The 27131-nt window shown below is 41.4% G+C and overlaps 1 protein-coding gene across 1 annotated transcript; it reads right to left on the reverse strand.

Moving 5' to 3' along the window:
* Positions 1 to 1199: 1199 nt before the first annotated feature.
* On the reverse strand, positions 1200 to 19720 carry dmpk (DM1 protein kinase). The gene is made up of 15 exons (XM_071924859.2): positions 19324 to 19720; positions 10822 to 10913; positions 9813 to 9896; positions 9490 to 9585; positions 9213 to 9361; positions 8714 to 8807; positions 7993 to 8190; positions 7583 to 7831; positions 6701 to 6780; positions 6496 to 6592; positions 6144 to 6307; positions 5032 to 5129; positions 3708 to 3769; positions 3342 to 3416; positions 1200 to 2736 (listed from the first exon to the last, which is right to left on the reverse strand). The coding sequence occupies exons 1-15, from the start codon at positions 19487 to 19489 to the stop codon at positions 2635 to 2637; spliced, it is 1806 nt and encodes a 601-aa protein (XP_071780960.1). The 5' UTR covers positions 19490 to 19720; the 3' UTR covers positions 1200 to 2634.
* Positions 19721 to 27131: the final 7411 nt, after the last annotated feature.

Below are 27131 nucleotides of genomic sequence, written 5' to 3' on the forward strand. Positions count from 1 at the left end.
ATATATGTTGTGTTTTTAAAATGTTTATATGTTTTAATAATTAATAATGTTTAATGTTAATAATGTTTTATATATAGTCTCTAATTATGCATTTTCTCTGTACTTACATCTTTTTTTAAATTCTTGCTGATAAGAAATACACATTTGACCTGAGGGTAGACCTGAAAATAAGAGCTTGCTCTCTGTGTCGCTTACTATAAAAATAAAAATAAAAATAATGGGAAAAAATTATTCTTATTGTTGTTGTTATTATACCACAATACTAGCATATAAATGCACCTTTTATCAAACAATCAGTTGTTCAGGACTTTTTGGTGTGGTGTGAAAGCTACTACCAACCAGCTACCAACCAATCAATTCAATCGCCAGAATTCAAGAAGTATCACAAACTGAAACAGATCTCCAACATTTTAAAGATGGTGTCTTGAAGTTTGTGTAACACCATGCCTAAGCTTTTTGTTAAGCTTCTACACTGTTGATGAAATGTCCTCTACAGAAATATGGAATCGTTTGTTGCTTTCCCCTGAACAATAGAGCTGCTTCCTGATTTGCATAGGTTTACTTTCATCCCAGCCCATTTTAGGTTAAACTTGGGAAGCAGCCAGATACAGGGTGTACAGAGCGCTGTTGTAGCTATAGTTGTCATATCAGTCATGGTGAGAGCTGAACACCCTCCTGTAGCCGTTCCCCACCCATAACCCATTTTCATGGGTCATGATTATCTCCATTGCCATAATAAACACTAGAGGGGAGATTGTGCACCCTGTGATGATTGATAACATGGTCATGGTCATGTTTTGACGTGGACAGTGGTGCTATATAGTAGCATCATTACACAAAGAACCATAAATGTCTCTACATGGTGTTTTTGAGGTTCTTCCTGCAAAAACAGTTGTGGTGAGGTGAGGTGGGATTGCTAAGTCATTGGTGCAACTAAAGCAAACATGGAGATGACCACACGCATTCACTCGGTGAGTGTTCTTCTATTAAGTAAATTAGGTATCATATATATTATTTTAATTGCTTGACAAGAGAACATTTTCATGTCAATGTTGTAGCTGTGCAACTTAGTTGCAAGCATAGGTCCATGTTTTGTACCTAGAGAGAGGGTTAGGTTAGCAAACAAATTTTGTGATGTGTCAGAGAAGGTGGCTGTTTTGATAGCGTCTCAGTATTAAGACCAATAAGACCAGTAAGTCCAAAGTCAAAACCCATTTATTTAGTGCATATTACAACCTGCCGTAAATACCACCATACCAGCCATTCATTTCCCTTCATTCCCTTCCTTGCAGTCTTTCATTTACTTTGTCAATTTACTTTCGTCTCTTTTGGGCTGTCCTGGTGTTGCCCACACTTGCACACACACGCACGCATGCACACACGCACGCGCGCGCACACACACACACACACACAGAAGCTCTGGCCCCATATCATGGACTCTGTGATTGTTATTTCATGTTATAATTTTTCTGTAATTTTTTGTAAAGCACTTTGTGACCAGCCTGTTTGTTAAATGTCCTCTATATTTTTTTTTTTTGACTTGAATTAAACTGAGCATTCTGACACAATTCTAAACATTTACAGAAGCAACAACTGAACCAAAACTAGAGTGCCTTCCAAAGATGAAAAACACTCCAAGATCAGAGGGGACTGGGGGTTTCACTATCGTTTATTAGTCTGCATTGAGTGTCTTTATTATTATGTTGGGCTAGTGCCTACAGTGAGTGCAAAACACCAAAGCAATGACTGCTTATCACCAATGGTGTCGCCAAAATCAGGAAAAACAAGAATCCCGTGAATTATCACTTTAATGAAAATGAATGCTCCCACCACACCCTGCAATTTGGCATTTGAACCAAAATCCCTCATCTCTTTTACTCTTGTCTTCTTGTCTAACTATATCTTCCTTTGTCTTCCTATGTCTTCCTTTAATCATGCTGCACACCTGAATAACCCATGTAGGTATGGCCCTAAGTTAATATGCATAAACCATTAAAATACCAAAAAGCCAGATAGTTATTATGAACCTCTTGAATACTAAAACAGGCACAACAAAAACATGCCTATAGTAGTGCAACACAACAAGTACAAACCACCCCTAGGTGCAAATACAGGATATAAGAGAAAAATCATATTCACTGTAACAACTAAATGCACCAGTACAGTCTAGTATGCTCATGGATCTCACTGGCCCCTCTCTGTGTCACTCAAATCCACATCATCATCATCATCATCACTGGCATTGTCACACTCTTTTCTCAGTGCATCTCTATCGCCACTTTAATCTGGTCAGAAGGCACAGTAGTCCAGCATATGTCCTTCATCATTTCCTCCTCTTCCTCGTTAAACGACCCATTCCACAGCTTCCAGTGGTCTGACCTGCCTTTCCCACCTTATCAACCGGAAAACATCACCATGGGGAAAATCCACCAGGCGGAATTATGAAACAGTCACCTCCTATACAGTAAATATGCCCCAGCAGCTCTTGTTTGAACCTTTTTCCGTCCCACTTTCCTTCTTCTCGGGAAGCTGAGGAGGCTGAGCAGGGGGGCAGGGAGTGACCGTAGAGCAGGGGCAAAAGTCCCGAGTCCTGTTCTAATAGGAGAGGTCCGCGGGTGACACCCTAAGGTGCGATCAGGAGAGCTCGGTGTAACAGTGTCTCTCCCAGGCTTGGAGCTCCCCACCTTCTGCACACACCAGCAGGTACGACTCACTCCTCACCTGTGGCAAGCGAACCTGGAAGGGAAAGGAGAGATTATTCTCCCATAGGTGGGAGGTGGAGAAAAATTGGTTTTGAAAATTTGAGGCAGTCATGGAAAAACAGAGAAACACAGAATAAGAAGGTTTTTTTCTCTTGATTAGGGATAGACAAACCGGTATATGTGGCCAACCTTGGCCTTTTATTAAGAATCGGATATTGGCCGGATGTTCAGTGTTGTGATTCTGATATGATGGATATGATGCATGTATAACACAACATTTTGATCATATTCCACAGGTATGCATGAATATGTATTATCAGTACTATTATTACTATGGGTTTCAATGGAAGGTTTTAGTGTCGCATGATGTCTAAATGCAGTTTCAAAGGCTTATACAATTCTGGGGGAAACACTTTATCAATTTTTTGTTTTGGAATTTTTTTGTGCATGAAAATGCTGATATTTAAATTGAATATCAGCACAAAATATAAGCATTATTGGAAAAATATTCACGTGATCTGCTTCAGTTAAAAAGCACCAGCATTGGTACTGGTATTGGCCTTCAAATCATTTGAACCCAACTCTGGAACCAACTTTGAACCAAATGTTGGATAACTACTTCATTAGTTGTGTCCATACCCTGTGAAACAGGAGCAGGTGGCGGTGTAGTGGAATCACCAGTGGGTAATGGCAGGCAGGGGGCGCTCTCTCCCTCTGTAACACATTTAAGTCAGGCCAGTGAACATGTTATGTTGCTTAGCAGCAACATAAATAGAGGCTGGCCTGTTGAGTAAGGGCTTGGCCTACAGTTGCACACCTCTATTTTCATGACATACATAGAAATGCTCTGTTTGCTCCCTTAGCAAGCCTGGCCTTGGTTACTAACACAACAGCGACAAAGCTTCTGCAAATGAATTAGACAATCAAACAGGTTAAAAGTGTGTTTTTTTCCCCCATCTCAGGCAGAAAAAGAGAATATTGAAAGTGGAGTAAAGATAGGCTTACATCCCCTGGTGCGTCCATACAGTGGGCAGGCAGAGCAAGAGATGCTGGGCAGATACTCAGCTCTGTGATTGGAGGAGAGAGAGGAACATCAGAGCGGCGGCGCTGTTGCAGGCATTCAGCCTTGGGGGTGCACTGCTGGGCCAGCCAGATTTGTGATAACAAAAAGAAAAAGACCGAACCAAAAAAAACAACACATTTGCGGTGATGAAAGGCATGATCGCGTGAGTCAGTGGGTGAGTGAGTGAGTGCGAAAGGGGAGAGAGAAAGAGCGATGAGGAAGGGGTGATTGAGGTAAGCCGCCGACTTTCGTGTTGTGGAGCGAGGTACGTGCTTTTTGTTTTTCCGCATGCTGCTGCGTTAAACGGGAGTTGCGGTCGTTACTCATAACTTTCATCCATCAGTCCGGCGGCAGGAAGACCCTCAACGCTGCATCTTTAAAAAGCTCATGACACTGTATTGATTTATGGAAATGGGCAACCAAGCTCCTGCATACCAAGGCTATTCTTAGAGTGGATATTTATCACCGTGTTCTGACTGAGGGCTCCAACATAAGCAGATGCTGCTGGGGCTGTGCAGCGCAGTGTTTATTCAGAGTGGCTCATATTGTCTGGAACTCATTCCACCTCCCATTTATGTTGTTCTTAAGAGAGCGAGGGCCGTAAAGTAGTCCTTGTGGTTGTGTGGATGTCTGTGTGATTAGGTCATGTTACACAAATACCTGGCATTCTGAAAACAGACTTAGAGGTATTTTTTTTTATCAAGTGGGTCAAACTGGTAATGGCAAAATGGAAAGGAAGCCACATCCCTACCTCTATATGGCCTTGGCTCTCTGTGTTTTCTTATGGATTCATTGCTTTTTCATGAATTCACATGGACATTTGGTGATTCTTAGGCTAAAAACACCTGTTTCATTGTTGATTGTTGCACTTTGGCATGCCATAGAGGTTTACTGTAATATTATGAGGAACTATTGTCAGGTTATGCCCATCATACCATGATTGCTTTCTTAATTATCTCACAATGACACTTTCTATGGTGCCACAGTATCAGCTATATTGCCAGATTTATGACAAAACTTATCAGGTCGGTTGTGGGTTGTCATAAATGTGCCATGACACATTTATGCCATGAGACATTCATAAAACATTTATGACACATTTATTACAATACTTCAAGTTGTCATAAATGTGTCATGGCATAACTGCACGTAATAAAAAGTGAAATGGAGGGGAACAATCCAGGCTGCATAGAATAAATGACTATGAGAGGACTGATGGTGATGATGATGGTGATGCAATGAGGAAGCATGGTGTTAATCCCTTGCCTGTCTCCTTGGGGGCCCTCCAGTCCTGGATCTCCCCCTTCAGTCTCTCCATCTCTTTTTCCAGCTCGCAGTATCTCCTCTCTGCTTCCTGTAACCGTCTGGTGAAGAAAGAGGGAAAGAATGTGAGGTTTCAAAGGTTCATCGTATCTTCTCGTTGTTGCTTTACTTTACAGCCAAGTGCGGTGAAATGGGAATGATGCAATGTGATCGCAATCCACTCTAACACATACAGAATTCTCCTGTTTACTATATGGAACACGTATGATTCTCCCCAAAGCAAGACGCAAGAGACAAAAGTGCAACAGAATGAGAGTTACTGACTTAAAATATAACATCGGGCCACTTTTAGTCTTGTCTCACGTGAACAGCAGTAACTACATTTATACACTGAGGTTTTATTTTGCTTACAAGTATGCCAAATGTCCACTCTAGTGCTGCCTTCAAGTGACCCAGGAATTTGACTTCAAAGGCCTCGTTCCTCAGAGGGTTGGCACCATTACATTCCCAACTTTCCCCGCAGAAACCTTCCCATAGTTTCATGTGGGACGATTCTTACTGCAGGCAAGCCATGCCATATACTTTCAGAGCTGGTAATAGCAGGTAATAGCATTGTTTGAAAGGATTTATATGCGATTTTGAGAGTAATTATATGTGTATGAGAGTAAACAGACAAATCTCTGGTGTGAAAAGTTTTTGGATGTCCAAAGATCAGACTTCACTAGTTATTTGTTTCTAGAAATCCAGATTCTACAAACCCTGAACCTTTCCTTTAAGTTTGAATATTAAGATTTGTGCTATAAAGTAAATATTTGCAAAATCTTAATTTTTAATGATCTATTTTGACATGGCATTGCTTTTTTATGTGTGCATTTTGTGGTGTGGAATACATTTCCATTTGGATATGGCTAGTGGATTCATTTAAGGCCAGATTAGATACAAAATGAAAGGCCAAACATCTTCAAATGAGTTGCCTCAGACCAAAGGAGGTGTCTTTTCACCTCTTTTTCAACCACTGTCATGGTAGAAAAATGAAAAAAAAATTACGTTTTAAGGCTATATCCAAAAATCCATTAGTGTGGATTTTCCCTTTTAGTAAGCCTTTCAGACGCTACCTGTGCAAGTCTTCATCAAGTCCTGATATTTGGTCGGTCTCCTCCTCCTCCTCCTCTGTGGTGGTGTGGGTGGATGCCGTAGTGCCTTGCTCCAGGGTTAGAGGGAGCTCCAGCAGGGCGGGCAGGTCAACTGGCAGAGTGGCTCTGAGCTGCCACACTTGACTCTGAAACCCACACCACACTTAGATATCAGGCACAGTGTGAGTGTAATCGGAAAGAACACATATCACAAGCATACATAGCTGTCTAACAAATGCTACACATCATATATTCAAGACATGACACCTGACAAATGGACATATGGAGTCTCTTGACTAGTATAGACTCTTTGGGCTGATAATGGCCTTCTCACCAGCTTCTCTGGGGAATAAAGCCTCTCACACTCCCTAAGCCTCCTGTGGTCAATCTGCATCATGATGTCTCGACTGCGGTCGATGGCACCCGTCTGGCTATAAGAGAAAGACCGATTAAACAATACTCATGATGATTCTATGTAAAAGTTAACCTCAGTGGTTTGGGATGGACATGAAACACGTGATACATGAATTTAAAATCACCTGGTGGCTGTGTAAGAGTATCCAACAAAAGCCAAGTGTACGCCAATTGGAGCCCTGTCCATTACATCAGACAGCGTCTCCTGCAGGACACAACACAACATTGCAAATTCATATGCCTAATTTTCATACCAACAACCACCAGTCAATGTCATTTTAAGTGAGTGACCTAAATCGTTCCCATGCTGGCACACTGCGAGCAACACGATCAACAAGTTACCAGAAGTCCATTCATTTCCTATAGAGTTGATGAGAGAGTTGCATGGTCAACAAGCTTGTCAGCTGAGAAAAGTTGGCCTTGGCTTAACTTTTCGTGGTCATTGGCCATCAACAGCCAATCAGATTTCCATGCTTCCTTGTTTCCCTACCGATGTGGTTTCATTTCATGTACAATAGTTCTGCTTGGCAAGTGCAAAATAGACTAGGAGTTTCAAAGCTTCCAAGTTCTCTACAACTTTAATTTGAAAGAGTACAGGAATAAAAGTCTCAAAAACGATGCTTGGAGAACGGTTGCATCCTTTGTTGGGATCCATGGTAAGCTCTGAAGTCATTTTGAGTTGTTTCTGTTTATTTTTGATCAATGCTACTTAATTTCTGCTTGCTATTTAGCTATGTTAAAGATGCAATTTCATGAAAGGCAATACCAAAGCAGCAAAAATTACATAATTTGTATAAAAACATAGCTTATTTTTCTTGGTCAGAACTTTGTAGCTGCAGACCACTACATAAATGCAGTTGGGGCCTCTTGCACTGCCCACAATATGTCAAAATAGAGTGACCATCAACCAAGTTGCTCGCAGTACAAGCAGTTATTTCCCTTAAGGCACAACTTAGGCTCTATCATGTGTGCATCACATGTAGAGCTGCATTCGCTAAAGGCAATACCATTTCACTCAGACAGTCGTCCAGAATGTCAAAGTTGGAGGTGTCGGTTGCGTTAGATACTTCAGGCAGGAAGGGGGCAGGGAGTTTATGCAGGGAACCCCAGTCTAGTCCACAGAAGAAGGGATGGCTCCTGAAATCACTGGAGCCTTTAGTCCCCAGACGAACTTCTCTCTCACAGATGAGGCCAGTGATGAAAGAGCGAGCCTCGTCTGAAATCTCTGGGCCAGATGGAGGGAACTCAAAATACTCCTGGGGATTACAAAAAAAGGACCAAAAATGTTCCTTGAGTTTGGATAAATATATTGCATGGCTGCTGTCTATACTACTACTACTCCTTTAAATTCTCAAATCCCTAACATTCTCAATTTCAATTGCTTGTTTGTCGACTCTGTATCAGTGTGAGCACAAACCTGAAAGTGGATGATCTTGGCATATGTTTCAGAGATGGACTCTGCGAAGAAGGGCGTGGTCCCCAGCAGCATCTCATAGGCACAGATGCCCAAAGCCCACCAGTCACATTCAGGACCGTAGCCTCCCCCTCCCTCTACTGCCCTCAAAATCTCTGGAGACAAATAGTCAGGGGTCCCGACTGCCAGGGATGAATGAACCTGCAAAGAAATCAATAGACATATGGATTTTCAGAAGTAGGACTTTGAACTTAGGGAATGCATGTATTGTTCCATATATCTATCATTTATTCAATGTAGCATGTTGTGGATGTGATAGTTGTAGTTGATAAAGCTCGTTAAAGTAATACACCAAGTTTATATCTGTCTATATTGTCTATATTGTCATCAGTTAATGAGGAAGTTGACCAATGGGCCAATCTCCCAAAAAAACTGGTGTGAAATACAAAAGTACTTCTTGCCAAAGTAAAAACAACAAATACAAAGAGATTCAGTTAGCATCCATGACAATGTGACTCTAAGAACAACAATTGTATTAAATCAACCACACCAATTAATCAATAGACAAATCTATCAAGGGGACATATGATCTGCATTCCCAAAAATTTGTAATATCCCTCCTGCCTGACATTGTGACAGGTTAATACATGGTTTGCTGCAAGCTTTGGCACAGTCTTTTTTTCCTCCCAGAAAATAATTTTTCATTACTCAGGGGGCCCCTCACCATCCCATCCTCTAGGACCCTCAGACAGGAACCGAAGTCCCCCAGTCTGATATGTCCCTCCGCTGTCAGCAGGATGTTGTCAGGTTTGATGTCTCTGTGGAAGATACAGGGAGTTTTTGCATCTCCAGATTTCACTACTTAAGAAGAACATAGCATAGGATATTTGTAGTTAGTATTACTCCCTGGGAGCAGTAATTCGTTACACTACTTGTTATAATACTTTTCCGTTACACCACCAAAATTGGTGATTAGATCCACTTTTACCTTGAAAAATTAAGATAAACCAGATAGCGCTGATGTCCAATGTTCTTGACATCATTTGGCTCAATAAAATCAAAGTAGTAGGAATATGTCCACTCAAACAAAGTAAACCATTTCTCATCTAAGCTAGTTTCAACTGAGACAATGATGGATAATCATGACATGAATAAATCAGCGGATGGGGGCGGGAATTCTCTAAGAAGTAACGTCTAAGCTCTTTTCCTATGTGGCGGACTACCTGTGCACGTAACCCAGTCTGTGGATGGAGTCAATGGCCATGACCATCTCAGCCAGGTAGAACTGAGCCATGTCCTCAGGGATCCGGTCTCCAAACTTACTGAGCAGGGTCAGCAGGTCGCCCCCCACATAGTAGTCCATCACCAAGTACTGAGGGAGCAGGGGATGGACGGGTGAGGATACAGAGAAAGAGAAATGAGCTAGAGCTGATGTCGTAGACCTACAGGACATTTTTCCAAGTACATTTACAATAGCAGAACTGATTGGTTCATATATACCAGGTAGTTGTCGTCCTGAAAGGCGTAGTGCAACTCAGTGATCCAACGTCTGTCACCCTTCAGCAAAACTTCCCTTTCCTCCTGGTAACACGCTGTCTACGCACAACACAGACAAAAAGACAAATGGATAGCAGCAACAAAAAGAAGGACAGATACAACACCAACCAACCTGGAAACAACTGAAGGAAGGTAAAGTTGAAGCACGATGCGTTCCTTCTGAATTCAGCATACAAAACAGCTTGCCAACTGCTTCAATCTTTTGAAGCAGTTGGCAAACCTCCAAGTTTAAATGCAAGTAAGTATTTGAGTTTGCGTGTGTTTACCTCTCCGCGCCTCAGCATATCCCACTTGTTCATGATCTTCAGAGCGTACACTTGTTGCGTGCTTAGCATCCTCGCTACCGCAACCTGCAAGTAAGGCAACAAAGAGACATAAGAAGATAAAATCCACAAGAGATATATAGATATAGATATAGCATGGATAAAGCATGCATGCATATCAAAATGATACATTCTTGAATATCAGTGACAGTGAATGAGACATAATTGATGGATATTACTAAGGCCAAGAATGGTGTGCACAGATTCTCAGGAAGAGGAGGGCAAAAATAATATAGAGGGAAGAGATTTTTCATAAAATGTATTTTCTATTCTTCAAATACTTCTTATTATAATTATTTTTTACAATTATTTTTATTCTATTGTTAATTGTAGTTTTGTTTTTTTTATGATTTTTTTTATGGAATTTGTGCTTTAACAGAGAGCACAAAGTATAGAGAGTAACAGGAAAAATTAGTGAGAGAAAATGAAATGCAACACAGGTCTTGAGCCCAAATCCAAATCAAAACATTGCAAACACATACAGTAGCTAGCTGGTGTCCTACAAGGATGACCCTGAAAAAGAAGCTTTAAAAAATAAACTCTGGTATGTTGGACTCTGCTGACTGACAGAAAGATGATGATTATTTAATAAGACCTTGAGGAAACAATCCTTAATCCAAATGTAAACAAATGGGTTGCAGAGGCACAGAAAACGACCCAAAAATCTAAATTTTTTGAGTCTCAAATTGACAGAGGTCATAGTGCAGGAGGATTTAAAGCTGTTGTGTAAGGACGAGTGCCAATGCAGTCATGTCCAACTACAACAGATTAACTGAAGACAGTATAAAACATAGCTTATAATAAATTAATTGATTTGATTCTTTAAAAAGCCCAGATCAAATATTTTTTTCCTACATCCTACAATCTGTTTTTGTTGGTAAGCCGTTGTGTAAGTGAGAAATAAAAACGTTCTTTCGCAAGTTTTATACAACTGATGCGAACCCGCTCTCACCTCACTGAAAGTACCTCGACCGATCACCTTCAGGATGTGAAAGTCGTCTCTGTTGATGCGAGTCTTCTTCACCTGCCTCACCAGGGGCTCCGCTGGGACCGGAAGGGAGGAGAGAGAGATTGTGACTGAAACAAAATTGGACAGTTTTTTACCAACTTCCTTTGATAGGCATCTCTTACGGGACAGTTGAGGAAGTGAGTTGAACGTGATTAAAACCACTTTGATTATACAGCACCCACAGCATGTGACTTTTCTGGCCTCTAGGGGGCGCTATATTATAGCCTTAGCTGCAAAATGTGACCGGAAGGTTGCCGGTACAAATCCCTGGACCAGCTGGGAAATTGTGGTTGTGTTGGAAATTGTGTTGGGAAAGTGAATGAAAATCTTGTTCAGTTCTTATGTTTGTTTAGGTTTTTTTTTCTCATCAGCAAACCTAGACAGTGAAAAAGCCAATCAAAATGATCCTGCTTTGTCCATTGAACAAATTCACTGCTAACCACAGCCTTTCACTCCTTCCACCATCTGCCATTTCCAGAAACTCTGAAAGCTTTAGCTCCATTTGCTCTGGAAGAACAGCGCCCTCTTCCTGTTTTGTGCCATAAAGCAATCCAGCAGATTTCCCGCCAAATCCGACCAGTGGCACACAATGTAAAATGCAGTGTAGAGGCTGGTAGAGGCTGACAATCTTCTCACCGATGGTCACTTTTGTTTACGGCAATTATACTAATGTCTCATGTGAATAAGATGTATCACGGACACCTCCTGCAGATAGTCGTAGACTTTGTGTTTGTAAATGTCTTCATACACTGTTAACTTTATGGCCATTGACATTTTGAATAAGGAAAAACTTCAAAACTCTTACAAAAAAGTCAAGACATGGGCATTCCCATTAAAAACCCAGTTTGTAGCCAGGATGTAGCTCATTGAGGTTTATACCCAACCAGGTCTGCTCAGTCTGCTCACTTCTGTCCAAATGAATAGACTTTCTGAATTCCCAGAAGTCTCAGAAAGTGAAACGTCTTGCTGCACTTCCTTTCTCAGATATGGCCCTTCCATTTCCCTTTGCCATTCAAACAAACACTTCCATGTAGCAGAGCTTTACGGCCTCCAATAAAATAAAACACGGGTCATGAACATGAACTCGTCAATGTATGCCTTTGGATAAATAGAAGATCCTACTTGCCACACAGAGTTCATCTTTAACAGAGCAACTGTCTGAATTCGAGTCACTCTGTACATCTAAAAATAGCAGCTACCATTTATGAATTGAGGCAAATTTTCCAGTCCTTTATTTTTATTTTCATTCCCCCACCTCCTCTCACACTGAGAGGAATGCAAGTGAGACAGAGGCAAAGTGTAAACTGTTTTTAGATGGGGAGAGCGAGCAATTTGCAGACACACTTCGTCGCCTGGGACCTTAAAAGCTTCCTAAAGCAACAAGACAGTCCTGTGAATAGGATCCTTTATAGACTCCTACTGTGGAGTCCTAATGGGAGACTAGACTGAGACTGACATGTGACTTGTGCTTCAGCACAGTCTTGTGATGTTTTTTAACGCATTGATCATTAACATTTTACATAGCAAAACATAGATGACAGCAATTTGAGGCCATGCAGACCACTGACCTCTGTCACATGACCACACAAGTAATTTAGTCTCATATTCAGTTTTAAAATCTTATTTTTCTTAAAACGTTCTTAAAAGTGATCAATTCTGCCAATAAAGTGAGATAACTCCACTTGTCTCCAGTGCAGTTTCACTTGCTTCAGGAATTTCCTAGAAATTGTCTTGATCCAATAAAATCCTTGTGTTGCAAGTTGATTTGCATTGGAAACACTTGAAATTATTTAATCCCATCTTCATCATCATCAACATCATCAATCCAGGTTAGGGACTTCCCAGTGACAAAAAGTGTAGTATTGACATATTATACAATACATATAGAATCGAACAAACTACACATATCAGATCAGAGGTGGACCAACATCAGCCCCCTATATCTGCTAATCCTAATGTCAGCGCTCTTCCCTGTGACTCTGTCAACACAAGACTAAGTATCAGGTGGCCCTATATTAAAACCACTTCTACTCTAATGTCCCTCATGCGGGACCATCATTACAAACACGTTTCACAGCCAAGCTTTGTTCAAACCCACAGAAAATTCTAGTCAAGATCCCAAGGTTTCCAAAGATATCAAACATGTCATGCAGTGCAAGGGGCTAACAGCGCTTAGTGGCTCCCCCTAATGGGTCCCCATTGGGGCCCCTAGATGTTTGCAACGCACAACATCGATAAATCACTCACTCTTGGGCAGAGCTTCAATTAGAAACTATGATTCAGCTTGCTGAATGACGGAGTGACATCACTATTCCAGGCTGCAGCCTCCAGTAAACATCCCAACACTGGGGGAGAATTGTACCATAGTGTTTGTTTCTGTGCAGGATAGGGACATTTCAGCCCATCCTGTTCTCTGTGCTTCCTGCAGCTGTATCCTCCCCCCAAAAAAGAGCAAGGTCTGTGTGGAAAGGTGTGTGTATATGTCTGTGTGTATATGTGTGTGTAGGTAGAGGCTATCCTGCGCCTGTGCCTGCATGTGTTTATTCAAGACTATCACCATTAGCGCCCTGCCAACCCCTCTGCCAGCCTCCTAGCTTCACGAACGGAAATTCCTCCCCTCCGTGAAGAAGGGCAGGGGGCAAAGAGAGGAAAATCAAGATGGAGAATGGGTTTTGTCACAGCGATCAGTTAGAAATTAATTTACTGTGGTGTTGGACAGTCGTGCCCTTTCTGGTGACATACACTGAGATGAGAAGCAGCAGATATACATACAGATGAGAGCAAGAGTGCACATTTAATGTCTCTGTACATAGTTTCCTCCTGGTGTTTCCAACTGTTATTCACATAATGTGCCTCCAGCATGTGGAAAGCTCTAGGGAGTATGAAAAGATTCTCAATGGGACGTAAAAGGATTAGAAACAGATCTGAATAGCTGAAGTGTGTCTTGTGATCGGATCTTATGACTACACTGCAAACTCACATGCTGATGACTAATGACCATTCAGAAAATTTGCTCCAATATCTTGTTCTTTATGACTTGAAAATCCTGCACTTCTCTACTGGATGAGCTCCATCCTCATTCCTGGTCAAGAGATGTTAAGTTGTGTATGAAACCATGGAAAATACACAGGTTGCTGCTATTCCATTACGTTTCTTGGGGTATTTATTGAGGACTGCAAAGCAATATTAAACACTCAAATAAACGGTCAATTTAACTGCTTGTCAGTGCAAGTGATACATGGATAATCATGAGTTGTGCAATACTACATCTGAATTCTGTCGGTGTGAGAAATTGGTGCAGCTGAAAGGTGTAAATCAACAGCAAAAACGGATAAAACGGGAATGAAGTTCAACATCATCTGAGTGTCTCAAATTCACACACATTTTATGATGTGTGAACTTTTACCTATTCCAGGATTTTTTGCAGCCAATGATTTTCGCTGTTTTCTGCAACCCTTCACACACACTTTCACTTTTGCAATCAGACACACCAAGACATGTCACTAATAGTCGAGAGGCTTTTTAACAATGATAGTATTGTAGGAACCCATTTCAAATGGATATTTTAGTTGGCTTTCAACATTGTTCATTGATCACCTTCCTATTTTTATATGATGGCATATAGTAATATCATCTGAATTTAAAACCCTTATTAGTCCAAGTATGTCAGCTGGCAGCACTGGGCCACTGCATGAGATGTCTTAGTTTGAATCATGCCATCATGTTTGCCCTCTGCGCATCATTTCAACAATACCTAAGCAGATGAACTGATATCTCCAAGCAAGAATCTGCTTGCATGCCTATCCCCAAATTAAATTCTGAGTCGTCTGATCCAAAATGAGATTGTGTCACTACCTTGTTTAACACACCAGGGCACATAAACTGTCAACTCTATTGGCGCTTGCTGTTACTAATGATATCTTTGAGGCCATAACATGGCAAAGAGGAAAAACAGTGATGGAGTCATGGCTAGATCCTGTGAATGTTGACTCTGGCTTTGTACCCATCGACTGCTTGTCCTTTTTGGAAAGCCATGTAGGGAGTGACAAGACCGTGAGCAACCCAGGCAGAGCGAGAGAGGGAGGAGGGGAGGGATTGACAGAGAGAAAGGTACATGGAAACACAAGAGTGAAATAGGGAAGCTGGTGAGGATAAGAGTTCGAGGGATTCGTATTTGTTTCTAGGATTCTAAGATCCTCAAGTTTGTTGATTTGAGCTCAGTGTTCAGCACCATCATCCCAGAAATGTGTCTTCCCTGACAGTCTGGCTCAGCTCGAAGTCTCCCATTTAATCCGCCAGAGGATTTCAGACTTCCTCTCATAGTAGATTCTGAACTAGGTTGACCTGGGCCTACGCACTGACCTTCACAGTACAGCCCACGACAAAGGTAATGATTGTAAAAGCCTTTTTTCCACATTAAAATAACAATAAATAAATAAATAAGATATATTATTGTTGTCTGTCTATGACACTGTGTGCTTAAATCCCTTCATTTGCCTGAAATTGGCTTTTAAATGATGTTGGGTCATTTTGAGGTGCACAGCATTTGCTGTGGGTGTGTCGTTTGGGGCATGACCAGTGGTGAGCTGGTTGTGGCTATCAAGGTGAGGCTAGCAGCCACAGAGCAGTGAGGTCATAGCGGCAAAAAGGCGGAATGCAGTAAGAAGCGAAAGTACAGTGAAGCTAAACGTGCAGCAGACGAGACCCAGTCAAAAAGCACAGTGAACATCGGCAATTATTTTTCCATCAGAAGGAGAGGAAAGGGCTGAGGAGCGACGCAGAGCTAGCTTGTACACTGCTGGACAGGTAGGATGCTAGCCAGTTAGCTTAGCTCTACGTAGCAAGCTAGCAGTGCTAGATTATCCCACAGAGTTCAAACCAGGATTATCTGCCAGGCTATGTTAACCAGTGTGATAGTGATGAGATCATATTCGCTTTAGCATAAACTAAACTGTAGAACTTTGCAGGCAGCTCCCTAACATGTTTCTTGAATTGTAATAGTTATGAAAAAGGTCCATCAGCGTCTACACCAGGCAAGCGTTTGTCTGTTTTTCTGGTACCAGCTGCATCAAGTATTGGCACAAACATTGTGGTTGTGGTTGATTGTTTCAGGCTAGATGCCATTTCAAGGAAGACAGCTCATCAAGAACAAGTGTTGGGGCGTGAACCTCTCCCAACTGATGGGGCAGAGGGCAGGACTTGCAATAGACCTTGCTGCCTCAAGGCAAAAAGTCCCATATTGTAGAAACAAGCATCATATTCCCCATTCATCCCCTGCCTATGATGCTTTTGTGATCCCCGCTAGCTGTGCTAAGCAGATTTACTCTAAATCTCAGGCCTCAAGTCCGGCTAAACCCAGGAACCTGCTTCATCAACGGTCGGCCGGCCAACTCCGACACCGGATCCTCATCCCCGGACACATGCTGTGGTTAAATTTGGAAAGTCCCATCACTGGGGACATATGATACCTCCCTTGGCCTCTGGACAATACATGAGTACACACACAGTCACGGTCACATGCATGGACAGATACTGTCAATAGAGAAGAGAGGGAGAGAGCGAGGATTGGATGGGGGTGAAAGTTGAGGGGTTGAGACGTGACAACAGAGGGACACACAGAGCGATGGCAGGCAGCCAGTAGCGCTACAATGGGCATCATTTATGAGCCATTCAATGTGTGTGTGTGTGTGTGTGTGTGTGTATTTGCCCATAAATTACATAAATGATAGGCATGGCGGGATGACATCAGCTGAAATAGGAGGCTGTGTGCATGTAGTAAGAATGTGTCACTTCTGTACACGCATCTGTGTGTATTATTGTCCATACATGTATATTTCACATTTGTATGGAGGTGACTCATGGTGGTCTTGGCAAGATGACACCAGTTGAAAACCCCCCAGGGGGTTCTGGAGGGCTGGCAGAAAGTCAGGAGAGGAGTGTTGGCTTACATGACCTTGTGTTGGTCTTCCATTTCTTATAAGCACAGTGTATTCTGGGCCATATCGCTGAGATTGACCAGCTGAGGTGTCTAACCTCTGGTCTGCAATGCATCCTGTGCCAAAATGAAGGGATTTATTTTAGAACCTTTCAGAGCGCTGTAATCCCTGAGAAATGTTGACCTTGTCTGTCTGGTCAGCCAGTGGTTTGAATTGGAATCAATGAGGTTCATCTGCAGGTTAATCGTAATATTACTGCCATCACTGTTTGTCTCAAATATGGTTTATTTGTGCCTCATATTACATAATATACATACATACATAATATATTGTATGTCAGTCGTCATGTACATATATATACCAACATATTATTTATTTATTTATATTATTTATTTTTTATGCCACATATAGATTCAGCTACAGAACAATTTGAAAATTATTTTTTGTTTGGGAACTACAAGATGTGATCAAAATGAAATCAAAAATGTAGAAAATTGTGAGAAGGTATAAAAGTCAAAAGAAAAATGTGTGTCAAATTATCTCTTGTTAATGGGTTAAATGGACTCACTGGTAAATATTTGTTGAATACTTCATATCATATATTACTCAGCATATTTGACTCATATATATATATATATAGACCTCATATCTATTTTGTACTTATGGGTGCTGACAATACTTTCTTGTCAAAACTGTTCTAATTTCATCAATCATTGATTGACATCAGGTCCCTTCAGTGCATATCACTGGGAGTTTAGGGTTTAAGATGGTCTCTAATTCAGAAAACATGCACACATGGTGGAAACTGTGGTTCACTTAGGAATGGCATTAGAGTGCCGGGCCTGAGGCTTAAAGGATAAAATAAATTATCTCCCTTCTACTTTGTGAAAATACCAAGGGGTAGCTTCTTTTGTTTAATTTATTATGGAAAATTATATTCTATTTTCAGACTATCTCAGAACTGGACTTCAGTGTGATCCATTAGTGAACCCATGTGCTACACAGTGTTTATGTACTCTGATGGAGAGTCCACTCTACACCCTAAAATCCAATTGACACATGATGCAAATACCCAGTGTCATAAGAAATGGAGAACTACAGTAATCTTGAAATAAAAGATCATCCAAAGCCTTTAGCTACACCAGCAGGGTGGTCTAGGGGTTAAAGAGGTTGTCTTTCACCTGAGTGACCCTGGCTCAAGCCCTGTGTCAGCAAACATCCACCCTGCTGAAGTGTCCTTGGGCAAGACACTGAATGAGCCTGACCTCTGACCTCTGACCTCCCTGTGGGAGGTCAGTGATGAGAATGAGAATTTCCCTACAGGGAGCAATAACGCATCAGATTATAAATATAAACAGAGAAAGTCATGCTAACTTTTTGTACATCTTACCTGGAAAGCCACGAGAAGCACATAATTTTCATTTTTTCCATCATAGTAATTAAACAGCCAAACAGCTCTCTCTCCCGTCTTCCTCTTGTAAGAGTGAGGCAGTTTTGCTCTTTCAGAGTTTATTGTCTCTGCTGTCATCCCTTCAGTATGCAAGTGATCAGCTCTGACCTTTCGGTCGCTACCTCCTACTTATTGTGTTAATGCAAAATGCAAATGCTTACATACTGTAGGCTACACATACAAATGTGCTTGGAAAATGGCACTTGTCTTAAAAAACTGAGCTAAATTGCCTGCCACTTACTGTCTATTGTTGAGATTGTGAATTCATGATTGAGGTAGAAATGTCAACAAATGAACACACTCAGATTCATATAACGTAAAGCTTCACTGACCATTTATAGGCAATACAATACACAGCCGAATGCCAATGTTTGGAAAAAATCAATCTAACAGCAGACTAATTTTTTAAATCAATCCGCTTCATTTGGCAACCTGTGGTCAGAGGCCTGTTTCAACTGAAATGGGTGAAACAACAGAAGTCACTATTGTGTTCAAAGTTCCTTTCATGCTCTCTGGTGTAAACCTCGGGTGGCATAGTTTGAAGCCACTCAAGGCCGTGGTTTACAGTGATTTTAGAACAGCTGAGAGGTCTTGTTAGAGGTGTTCTTCCTATTAGCTGCTCTAAAATCACTGTAAACCACGACCTGAAGTGGGTTATTGCATTTATAAACCAAGCACACACCATTGTAGCAAAAAGGAAAACAAAGGTTCAAGAAATCTTTTATTTCTTTAAATGCTGTTTTTCTGCACAGGAATTTAGTTCTTAAACAGCAGCTAAACAAAGTGGATGCAAAGTCACACATATCAGCATGAGTGGTATTTTTTGGTCAATGGATTAACTGATTGTTCTTGAACAGCAGCTAAACAAAGTGGTTGCTAAGCGACACATAAGTATGTACGTATGAGTGGGAATTTTTACGTTACGTGGTCAAAGGTGTGGACTCAGCCAATCAGAACTAAGGACCGGAACTATCTGGCATTATATTAAAGAAAAAAAAACATTTCGACACACACACAAATACACACATATACACATGAAAACGAGAGGAGAGCGCTCACCCCACTGCAGGAAGCCCGACACGTACTTCTCCCTCGCCAGGTGCGAGGCGCAGAACTCCTGGTAGACGCCCACCAGCAGGTCCAGCAGGGTCTGGAGGCCCACGGGCCCCGTGCTCTGGGGGTCCTCGGCCAGGCCCGGTTCCCCGTGGCCGGGGCCCGTCGACATGATGCCCGGCGGGTGAGGGGGGGCCTCTCGCGGGTTCAGCGCTCCGGCGAAACCCCGGTGAAATCCATGGTGCCCGGGGGGCGTCTGGAGCTCCAGTCTTGGGGTTTACGGTAAACGGCGAGCTGGATCTCCTCCTAGCCTTTTGGGGTTTACAGTTGCTCCGGTTGGGTCTCTTGCACTCTATCACCCTTACAGTAACAGCCCACCCTCCCCTATCTTTTTTGGACTGCTCCCCTCACCCCCCCCCTCCCCACCACCTCCCTCTCTGGATGACCAACCCCTCCCTCCCTCCCTCCCCCCCTCCTGACCTGTCTTTTCTCTGCACCTACTCTGCCTGATCACTGTGTACAGTATGGGAGGGTGTGTTTCCCTATGCGTGCATCCTCTTTTTTAACATATCAGGTTCCCTTTTGGCTTGTTCCTTCTCCTTCCCTTTGCCTCCACTCTCCTGTCACTCCTGTTTTTCTTTTATCTCTCTATTTGTCTTTATATGTCTGTCCTCTCTCTCTCTGTCTCTCTCTCTCTCTCTCTCTCCTTATTCTTCTCTCCCCATGGCTGTGCAGCATCTGTCAAGCCTGCAATTTCTCCAGCGCTGACTCCAGACCTTTTTTGGTGTTTGAGTCTCTCTCAGCCTCTCTCCCTCTATTCCCTCTCTTCCCACTCCCTCTATTCAAAAGTGGCTCCAAACTTTCTACTACAACAATGGAGCCCAATGGAGAAACTTGTGCTTCATGTATAGGCTTCAAAGTGATTGACAAGAGTCTTTTTCCCCCTGAATCAGTTAATTATTATTTGTTATTTATAACCTGGTTTTGTTTGCTTTTTTCTTTTTTTTTTCTCTTTCTTTTACTTCCCCCCTGTTACAGAACAAACAGGAACCACTGACCTGAATCAGTGGTAGCCGTTGCTGTGACAGTCATGTTTTGAAGAGCGCAAATCTCTTATTTTGTCAACCATCCAAAGGATCTTTTTCGGTGCCTTGATTTTTTTTTTTTTTTTTTTTGGGTCCCCCCCACCGTCTCTCACCCCTTCCTCACTTTTGTCACCCTCTGCCGCCTCACACCCCCTCCCACCCTCCAACTTTATGTCTTCCTCTCCCACCCACACTCACTCACTCACTCTTTTCCAGAGATGCAGCAGTCACCGTCTCCTCTCGCCCAGTTCACTGCTTCTTGAAAATCCTCCACTCTCCGTCTGTCTCTTCATCCGTTTATTCTCTCTGTCCCCCCTCTCTCCTCTTCTCCTCCTGCGGTGTCTCTTGCTCACTGGGTCTGTGCTCACTCTCTTTCTCTCTCTCTCCCTCTCTCTCGTCCCAAACTTTTCTGTTTTGACTTTTCGAGTGAACTGCCTCCTTCCTCTTCTCTCTTTATAAATACACCACAGCTGTCACACAGCACCGCCTCACATTTTCTTTTTCTTTGTCAATCTCTTCGTTTCATTTCATTTAAAACTGCATATTTCTACATCAAACTTTATACAAGCTGTACTTTATGGGAGTATGATTGTGTTTCATTCAAGCCAGTGAGTTGTACATACACTGATACACATGGAAACATAAGCATGTGTGTGTGTGTTTTGTTGGTGTATTTCTGAATCAATGGACAGTGTGTGCTTGCTTTTATGCAGTTTTTGAGTTACAGATTGTATGAGAGGATACAGTAATCTGACTACAAATAATTGGTCATTTTAATGTTAATGCGAAAAAAGCAGTAATGAGATTAGAATTACTCTTAAGAAAATAGGTGATTATTTGTTGGATGCTTCATAAATTCATATATCATTGATCATGATATTATAGACCAAAAAAACATGTTACACAACTTGAAATAATGGATTTAACATGGTTTTGGATGATGATACTAACGCTATTCAAATCATAGCATGGAAAAGTATTTTCAGAAGTGACTGAACACGCATTACATTACTTTACTTGGAGTAACACTCTGTATTTGTGATTACAGTTTCAAGCAGGGAGTTAGAAATCTACCATGTATTGCATTTCCCCAACTTTGCATGCATGTATGACCACTATGGATGAGTTTGTGCTTTATTATTCCCATGAATACTGATGCACACTCCATACACTGGGGTTTGTGTGGTCCAGACACTGTTTGGTGGAATGATTTGCTATGAAACTGGTGGCTTGGCTGAACTACAGGATTCAACCCTGGGCGCTTTCACCCTGCCAACCACTGATGCATGCCAGGAGAGTAGCATAGGCAAATAATGGAAGAATAATAGACTCTGGAATCACTTCAGTTGTATATTTGTGGCTCACATTATTCAGGTGTATATGTGATCATCAACAAAATGCATTAGTATTGCTAGTATTTTCACTTGAAGGTTGAAGGCATTCAGAATGTAGATCCCAGCATGATGAGAAACAGTGGTTGTTAGAATTGTATTCATTGTAGCAATAAAAAAAAGAGCCATTTTGAATGATTTGCTAACTATTTTGTTGTTGTTTTGACTTTTCTTGGTCTGAACCTAAATCAGCTGTTACAAGATTAAGTCAAGTTTACAAGTAAACAGCTTGTGAGCAAGACTCTAAAAAGTTAGAAGGTCTTAGGCACCCTAGATTTTTTCTATAAATTTTGTCTTAGATGTAGACTGCTCTTTATGGTATTTTTTGGGGCTATTTAGAAACTTTTCATTTCATTATTTTTGAAAGCATCTTGGCTTTATGGATTTTTTTTTTTTGTTTTTACATGTGCCGAGTCTGAGACTTTTGCACAGTGCTGTAGTTCATCAAATGTGTTGTTCTTTTGTTTTTCTCTTGCTTTGCTGGTTGAATTAAAATAGCTCAGCTGGTGCTGTCAAATAATATGAATGCCCCATCACACATGATTTCTGAACTGGCTGGATGTCAAGGCAACTTGATTTAAGGTATCTTACTACCTTACTCTGTGTATAAATCTTCACCTCAGCACCCCCAGTCTCGACTTGTTTTGGTCTTTGTTTAGTCTCTACTGAGGTAACTTTGTAAGTTTCCCTCATTGTTTTAGCCCTTTTTGGGTTTTTTTTAGCTCCACCTGTCTACTGTTCCTACTCTTGTTATTTCAAGTTTACCCGACTCTCTAGAAAACCATGGGAATTGGTTATGATTTAATACTTAAATGATTCTCATAGGGAAATTCACCTTTCTCTTGCCCCCCTCCACAGGGAGGTCAGAGGTCAGCCTCAGCTACAGAACAGCAGATCTGGAGCTGGTAGGGGGTCAGTGTCTTGCTCAAGGACACTTCAGCAGGGTGAACACCAACCCCAGGAACTTGAAACTAGGTCATCCTGTTAAAGGATGGTCATTCAGACCACTAGGCCGAATTAGCAGCAGCATAGCAGAATTTATCCACACTGTCATTTTGAATTTTACTTACTCCTTTTGTTGTACACTAGACATTTGTAACATGGTAGAAAAAAGTTTCTCCAGTACACTTGACCTAACATTTCCCTAAAAATATCATGTTAGCATGGTTAGTATTCCTCACGAGAACCAGCTGCTGCTGTCACTTGGTTTCAATGAGGAATGTAAACAACAGTTTTAGGGAAACTGAAGGACAACTGAAGTAACTTTTTGCCACAATGAGTGGTTAGTGTTAGTTGAAGACAAAAAACCCCAACAAAATTCAAAACATTCCTTTAAATAAAACAGCTTTTTGTTTTATTGGTCAGTATCTAGGCCTTTAAGTAATGGTCAAGCTGTGAAATCAGGTCCAGCTCAGACCAAAGAAATTGAACATACTGATGAATACACTTTTTGTTGTTGCCTGTTCATGTGACCCACCCAGTGGCGGATGGCTAAATCCAGTCCAGTACATGGAAACAATACTGCCCCAAACTGTGCCAGCACCTCCCAGTGGTTGGAATAGGAAATGCCTCTTTGTATCGGCCTACTGAGCATCCCAAATATAAACAGACAGACAGATAAATTTAATTTAAGTGTCAGTGTGGGTACATATAAAAATAACTAGCATGTAGGCAATTCTCAATTAGTGTGGTAGAATTTATCCTGGCCTATTTGTACCCACACATCCCTCAGTTCTGATCCCAGAATATCCCACAAAGACCTGTTTTCGCCCTCAAACCGTGTTGATTGGAAACTCGCTACCTACAATCCTCTTTGATGCCCTATTAGGAAGCCTCTTCCACGAATCTCATAATCTACTGTGGCATCAACAACTGCGCTGAATGACGGACAGTTTAGTCCGAGCTATTTTGGGGAGAGCCCTTGGCATTACGTTATGATGCAAAATAATCTGCAAAATGTGATGTATCTGTACAACCATGACAGCTCACCTGGTAATCTGTATCTATGAGGCCCCGTGTTGCTGCACACTCACATGTTATGTCATGGCTTTGTCTCTAATTGAAGGTGACGCTAAGCCCGTCGGTTTGGAAAGCTGGTTCGCACGTCTATCTGAATGTGCTGTTGTGTGCGTCACTGATTGAGACGCTGTGGGAAAACAGAGGGAGGGGAGGAGGGGTTGCTGATGAGAAGCGAGCCGAACCTGTGAGAGGGTTGAGAAAGAGAAAGGTAGAGGACGAGAAAGAGTGTCTGACTTTGATTGGGAAAAGTCAATTTCCTCAGCCACTTTTTTTGAGGGAACACGTTTGGACTACCTTCCTATTTTGGTCCACTGGGTCCTTGCCTTTAGGTCCCAGCAAAGATGAGCTGTATTCCTGCCGCACACAGGTAAGCTATAGATAGTTCAACTCTAGAGAAGTGAAAAGCCAGTCTGGTACAGAATTGGCTTTGATTTAATTCCTATTATATTCTTAACATAATGTAACTACTTGTTTAAACCGCCATAGTGGTGAGAAATTGTAAAGTGTACAATGTATTGTATTATACTAGCAGAGTACAATGGTAGAAATACAGTCTGATATCATAATGAAGATACTATATTTCCCTTATGGTGAAGGTCTGGGTGAGAAAAGTAGATTCAACAAGCTACCAACAAGATTAACGTTTCAAGAGGTTTCCTATACCTGAAACTAAATTTATCGAAACCTCAAATTGGAAATGGGATTACACACCAACAGCTCACCTACTTTGATGGGATAAGCGTCTTGTCAATCATACAGTAGCTCCAATTTCAACAGCGCAGTACACACTTCAAGACAAGTCAATACTGCAACTAGAACTAGAACTGTGTGATGCACAAGTGGATGCAAAAACTCCCCATCGACCCCAGTTAAGCCCATCTTTAAGGAATGCACCAAGTTTATGGTAGATTGGCGAACATAGACACCAAAATCATCCACTTGTCCCCGGTAGATTGTTTGCTCCAGTGCTATACTAACCATACTAACACATTAGCATAAACTATGTTGAGCGATAATATGCAAATTAGCTTGATCTCAAAAGTGAGAAAACGGGAGCGTGTAGCAGCTCTAAAGCTAAATTGCAAGCACTTTATACAGCTAAGTCTAGCAGTTTTGCGTAGGAGATTAGTAAAATTTACACAAAATATGATAATACTTTATATTTTTTTGAAATAGTAGGGAGTGCTTTCCCCGTTTCCACATGAAGTGAAGGTGGGCAATGTGTACAGCTAAAAATCACTACGCAGCAGCTGAAATAGTTCCAAAATTAAGCCTGGCTACATCAGCTATATTGAGTTAATGAGATTTCAAGTTTTTAAATTTATGAATCTACAGGCCATATAATAACAAGCACTACCAACTTTTTATTATTAAAAGGTCAGTCTTCTTAATAATGTTAGTGGCCTACTATTGCTCAACATAATGTATGCTAAAGTGTTTGAATAGAGCACTTGGAGCTAATGATCTACCGGGGACACATGGATGGTTTTGGTGTCTATGTTCTCATCATTTAACAGGTAATTGGCCAATCTCCCAAAAACTTGGTGTATTCCTTTACCACCAATCAGAGAGCCCAATGTTCTCTTAATTGCTTCTTCATCATTATCATCCCATCCCATACCCTCTTTTCTTTTCCTTCTCTCTCCCTTCCTCCATCCTACTAGTTGAAGAGTCACTTGTTATTCAAGCCTGTTATGTCATTAAGTTCTTATTCTTACTTGCAGATTAGCACAGCGGGGAAAAACGCTTGCCCTGCCCTTCCCCTGCTGCTCTTAACACGTTTAGTCTATGCTACCCAGTTTCTTGCATTGGAACGTGTCTTGGCTAAACAGACAGTAATGCACTCGTCTATCCGCCGCTCCCTGTGGACCTGAGCTAAATTTATAATCCCTCTGAGATGATGCTGCCTGATCGTAGGTCACGTTTTATGAGACTTTTATATCTGTGAAGCTACGAAGGTTGTAAAAACTCTAAGCAGACCCTGGGTTGGGGGTCAGGAGGGTGCAAACTTTTGAACTTTTGATGGGGCAGCAAAGACTCAAGAGGGATTGCAGCTTGCTGACGTGCAGCATAATTAATAATAATACAGATAATGCAAATGTGGAGTCCTCAATCCAGTTTTGCATAGCAGAGGTTCTCAAAGGTTTTCATGTCACAGACCCCAGATGACTCGCACATTCAGTCATGGACCCACATTTGATAAAACTTTGTCCCAGTGACCCAGATTTTTGTTGTTGTTGATTTAGTATTGAATTGTCTAATTGTCTAACTGGGACATAATAGTGGTGAGAGTAGTCACTCTTATACTCTTATACATCTAATTGGGATAATTTCTACTGAATTAAATTATTGCAAAATTAAACTATTCCTCGTGTTGCTTGGGAGTCCCTGGGTCCCCCATAATTAATTTCATTGTTCAATGATGTTTTGTCTAAATTAATTCTTCATTTAAAGGCAGTAATCTATTTCAGTTTCAGAGTTTCCCTGCCATTGAATAATGGGGGAGGTGGGTTAAAGAGATGAGCCTATTAGTCTGGGTTTCAGTGGAGAATTTTAGTGTCCCATGATGGTCTAAATGCTGTTTCAGAGGCTTTTCCAACCTGATAAGAATAAAATTCAGCAGGAAACACTGAATACTCGTAATTTTTTTTACATGAAAATGATCAAATTTGAAGATATTGAATATTAGCGCAAAATATTGGCTATCAGCAGCGTTGATGCAAAAATATTATAATATTGGTATCAATATCAGTCTTCAAAAAGCCATATTGGGCGAACCCTAGTCCTATGTTATAGGACTCATATAGGCCACTCTCTCTCTTCAATGTAGCTTGTGTTTTGCAGTGGCTGTAAAATCATTTCAAGGATTAGGCTCAGAGAAGCAATTCATTTTTTCCTGAAAAGGTTAATCTCAAATGTACGTATTACAGATGGCATTTTGTAATGTTAATCCGATATATTTTTTTTTCTGTGTGTTTGTGTGCAGTATGATCACGGTGCTCAGCCAAGTGGATTCGCCCATGGAGGAGAGTCCAGTTCAGAGAAGAGGGAGCAGAGCCTACCAGGTACAATTCACTTTCTGAATCAAGTGTAATTTTCCTGATACTAGAGTGATCTGTCTGATTCTGCCACGTTTCAGGACACTGACGTTGATTTGTATTGGAAACAAGTGGAATTGTCTCACTCCAGTGGCACAATTATTCACTTATTTTAAGAAAAATATGATTTAAAGACTAAATACCAGATTAAATGACTTTGGTGTGGAACTCGCCATACCTTATATAAGATGCAGGGACTTCTCACTAAATTGACAGTCCTC

This window comes from Centroberyx gerrardi, chromosome 11 (genome assembly GCF_048128805.1).
Source record: "Centroberyx gerrardi isolate f3 chromosome 11, fCenGer3.hap1.cur.20231027, whole genome shotgun sequence".
Lineage (NCBI taxonomy): Eukaryota > Metazoa > Chordata > Actinopteri > Beryciformes > Berycidae > Centroberyx > Centroberyx gerrardi.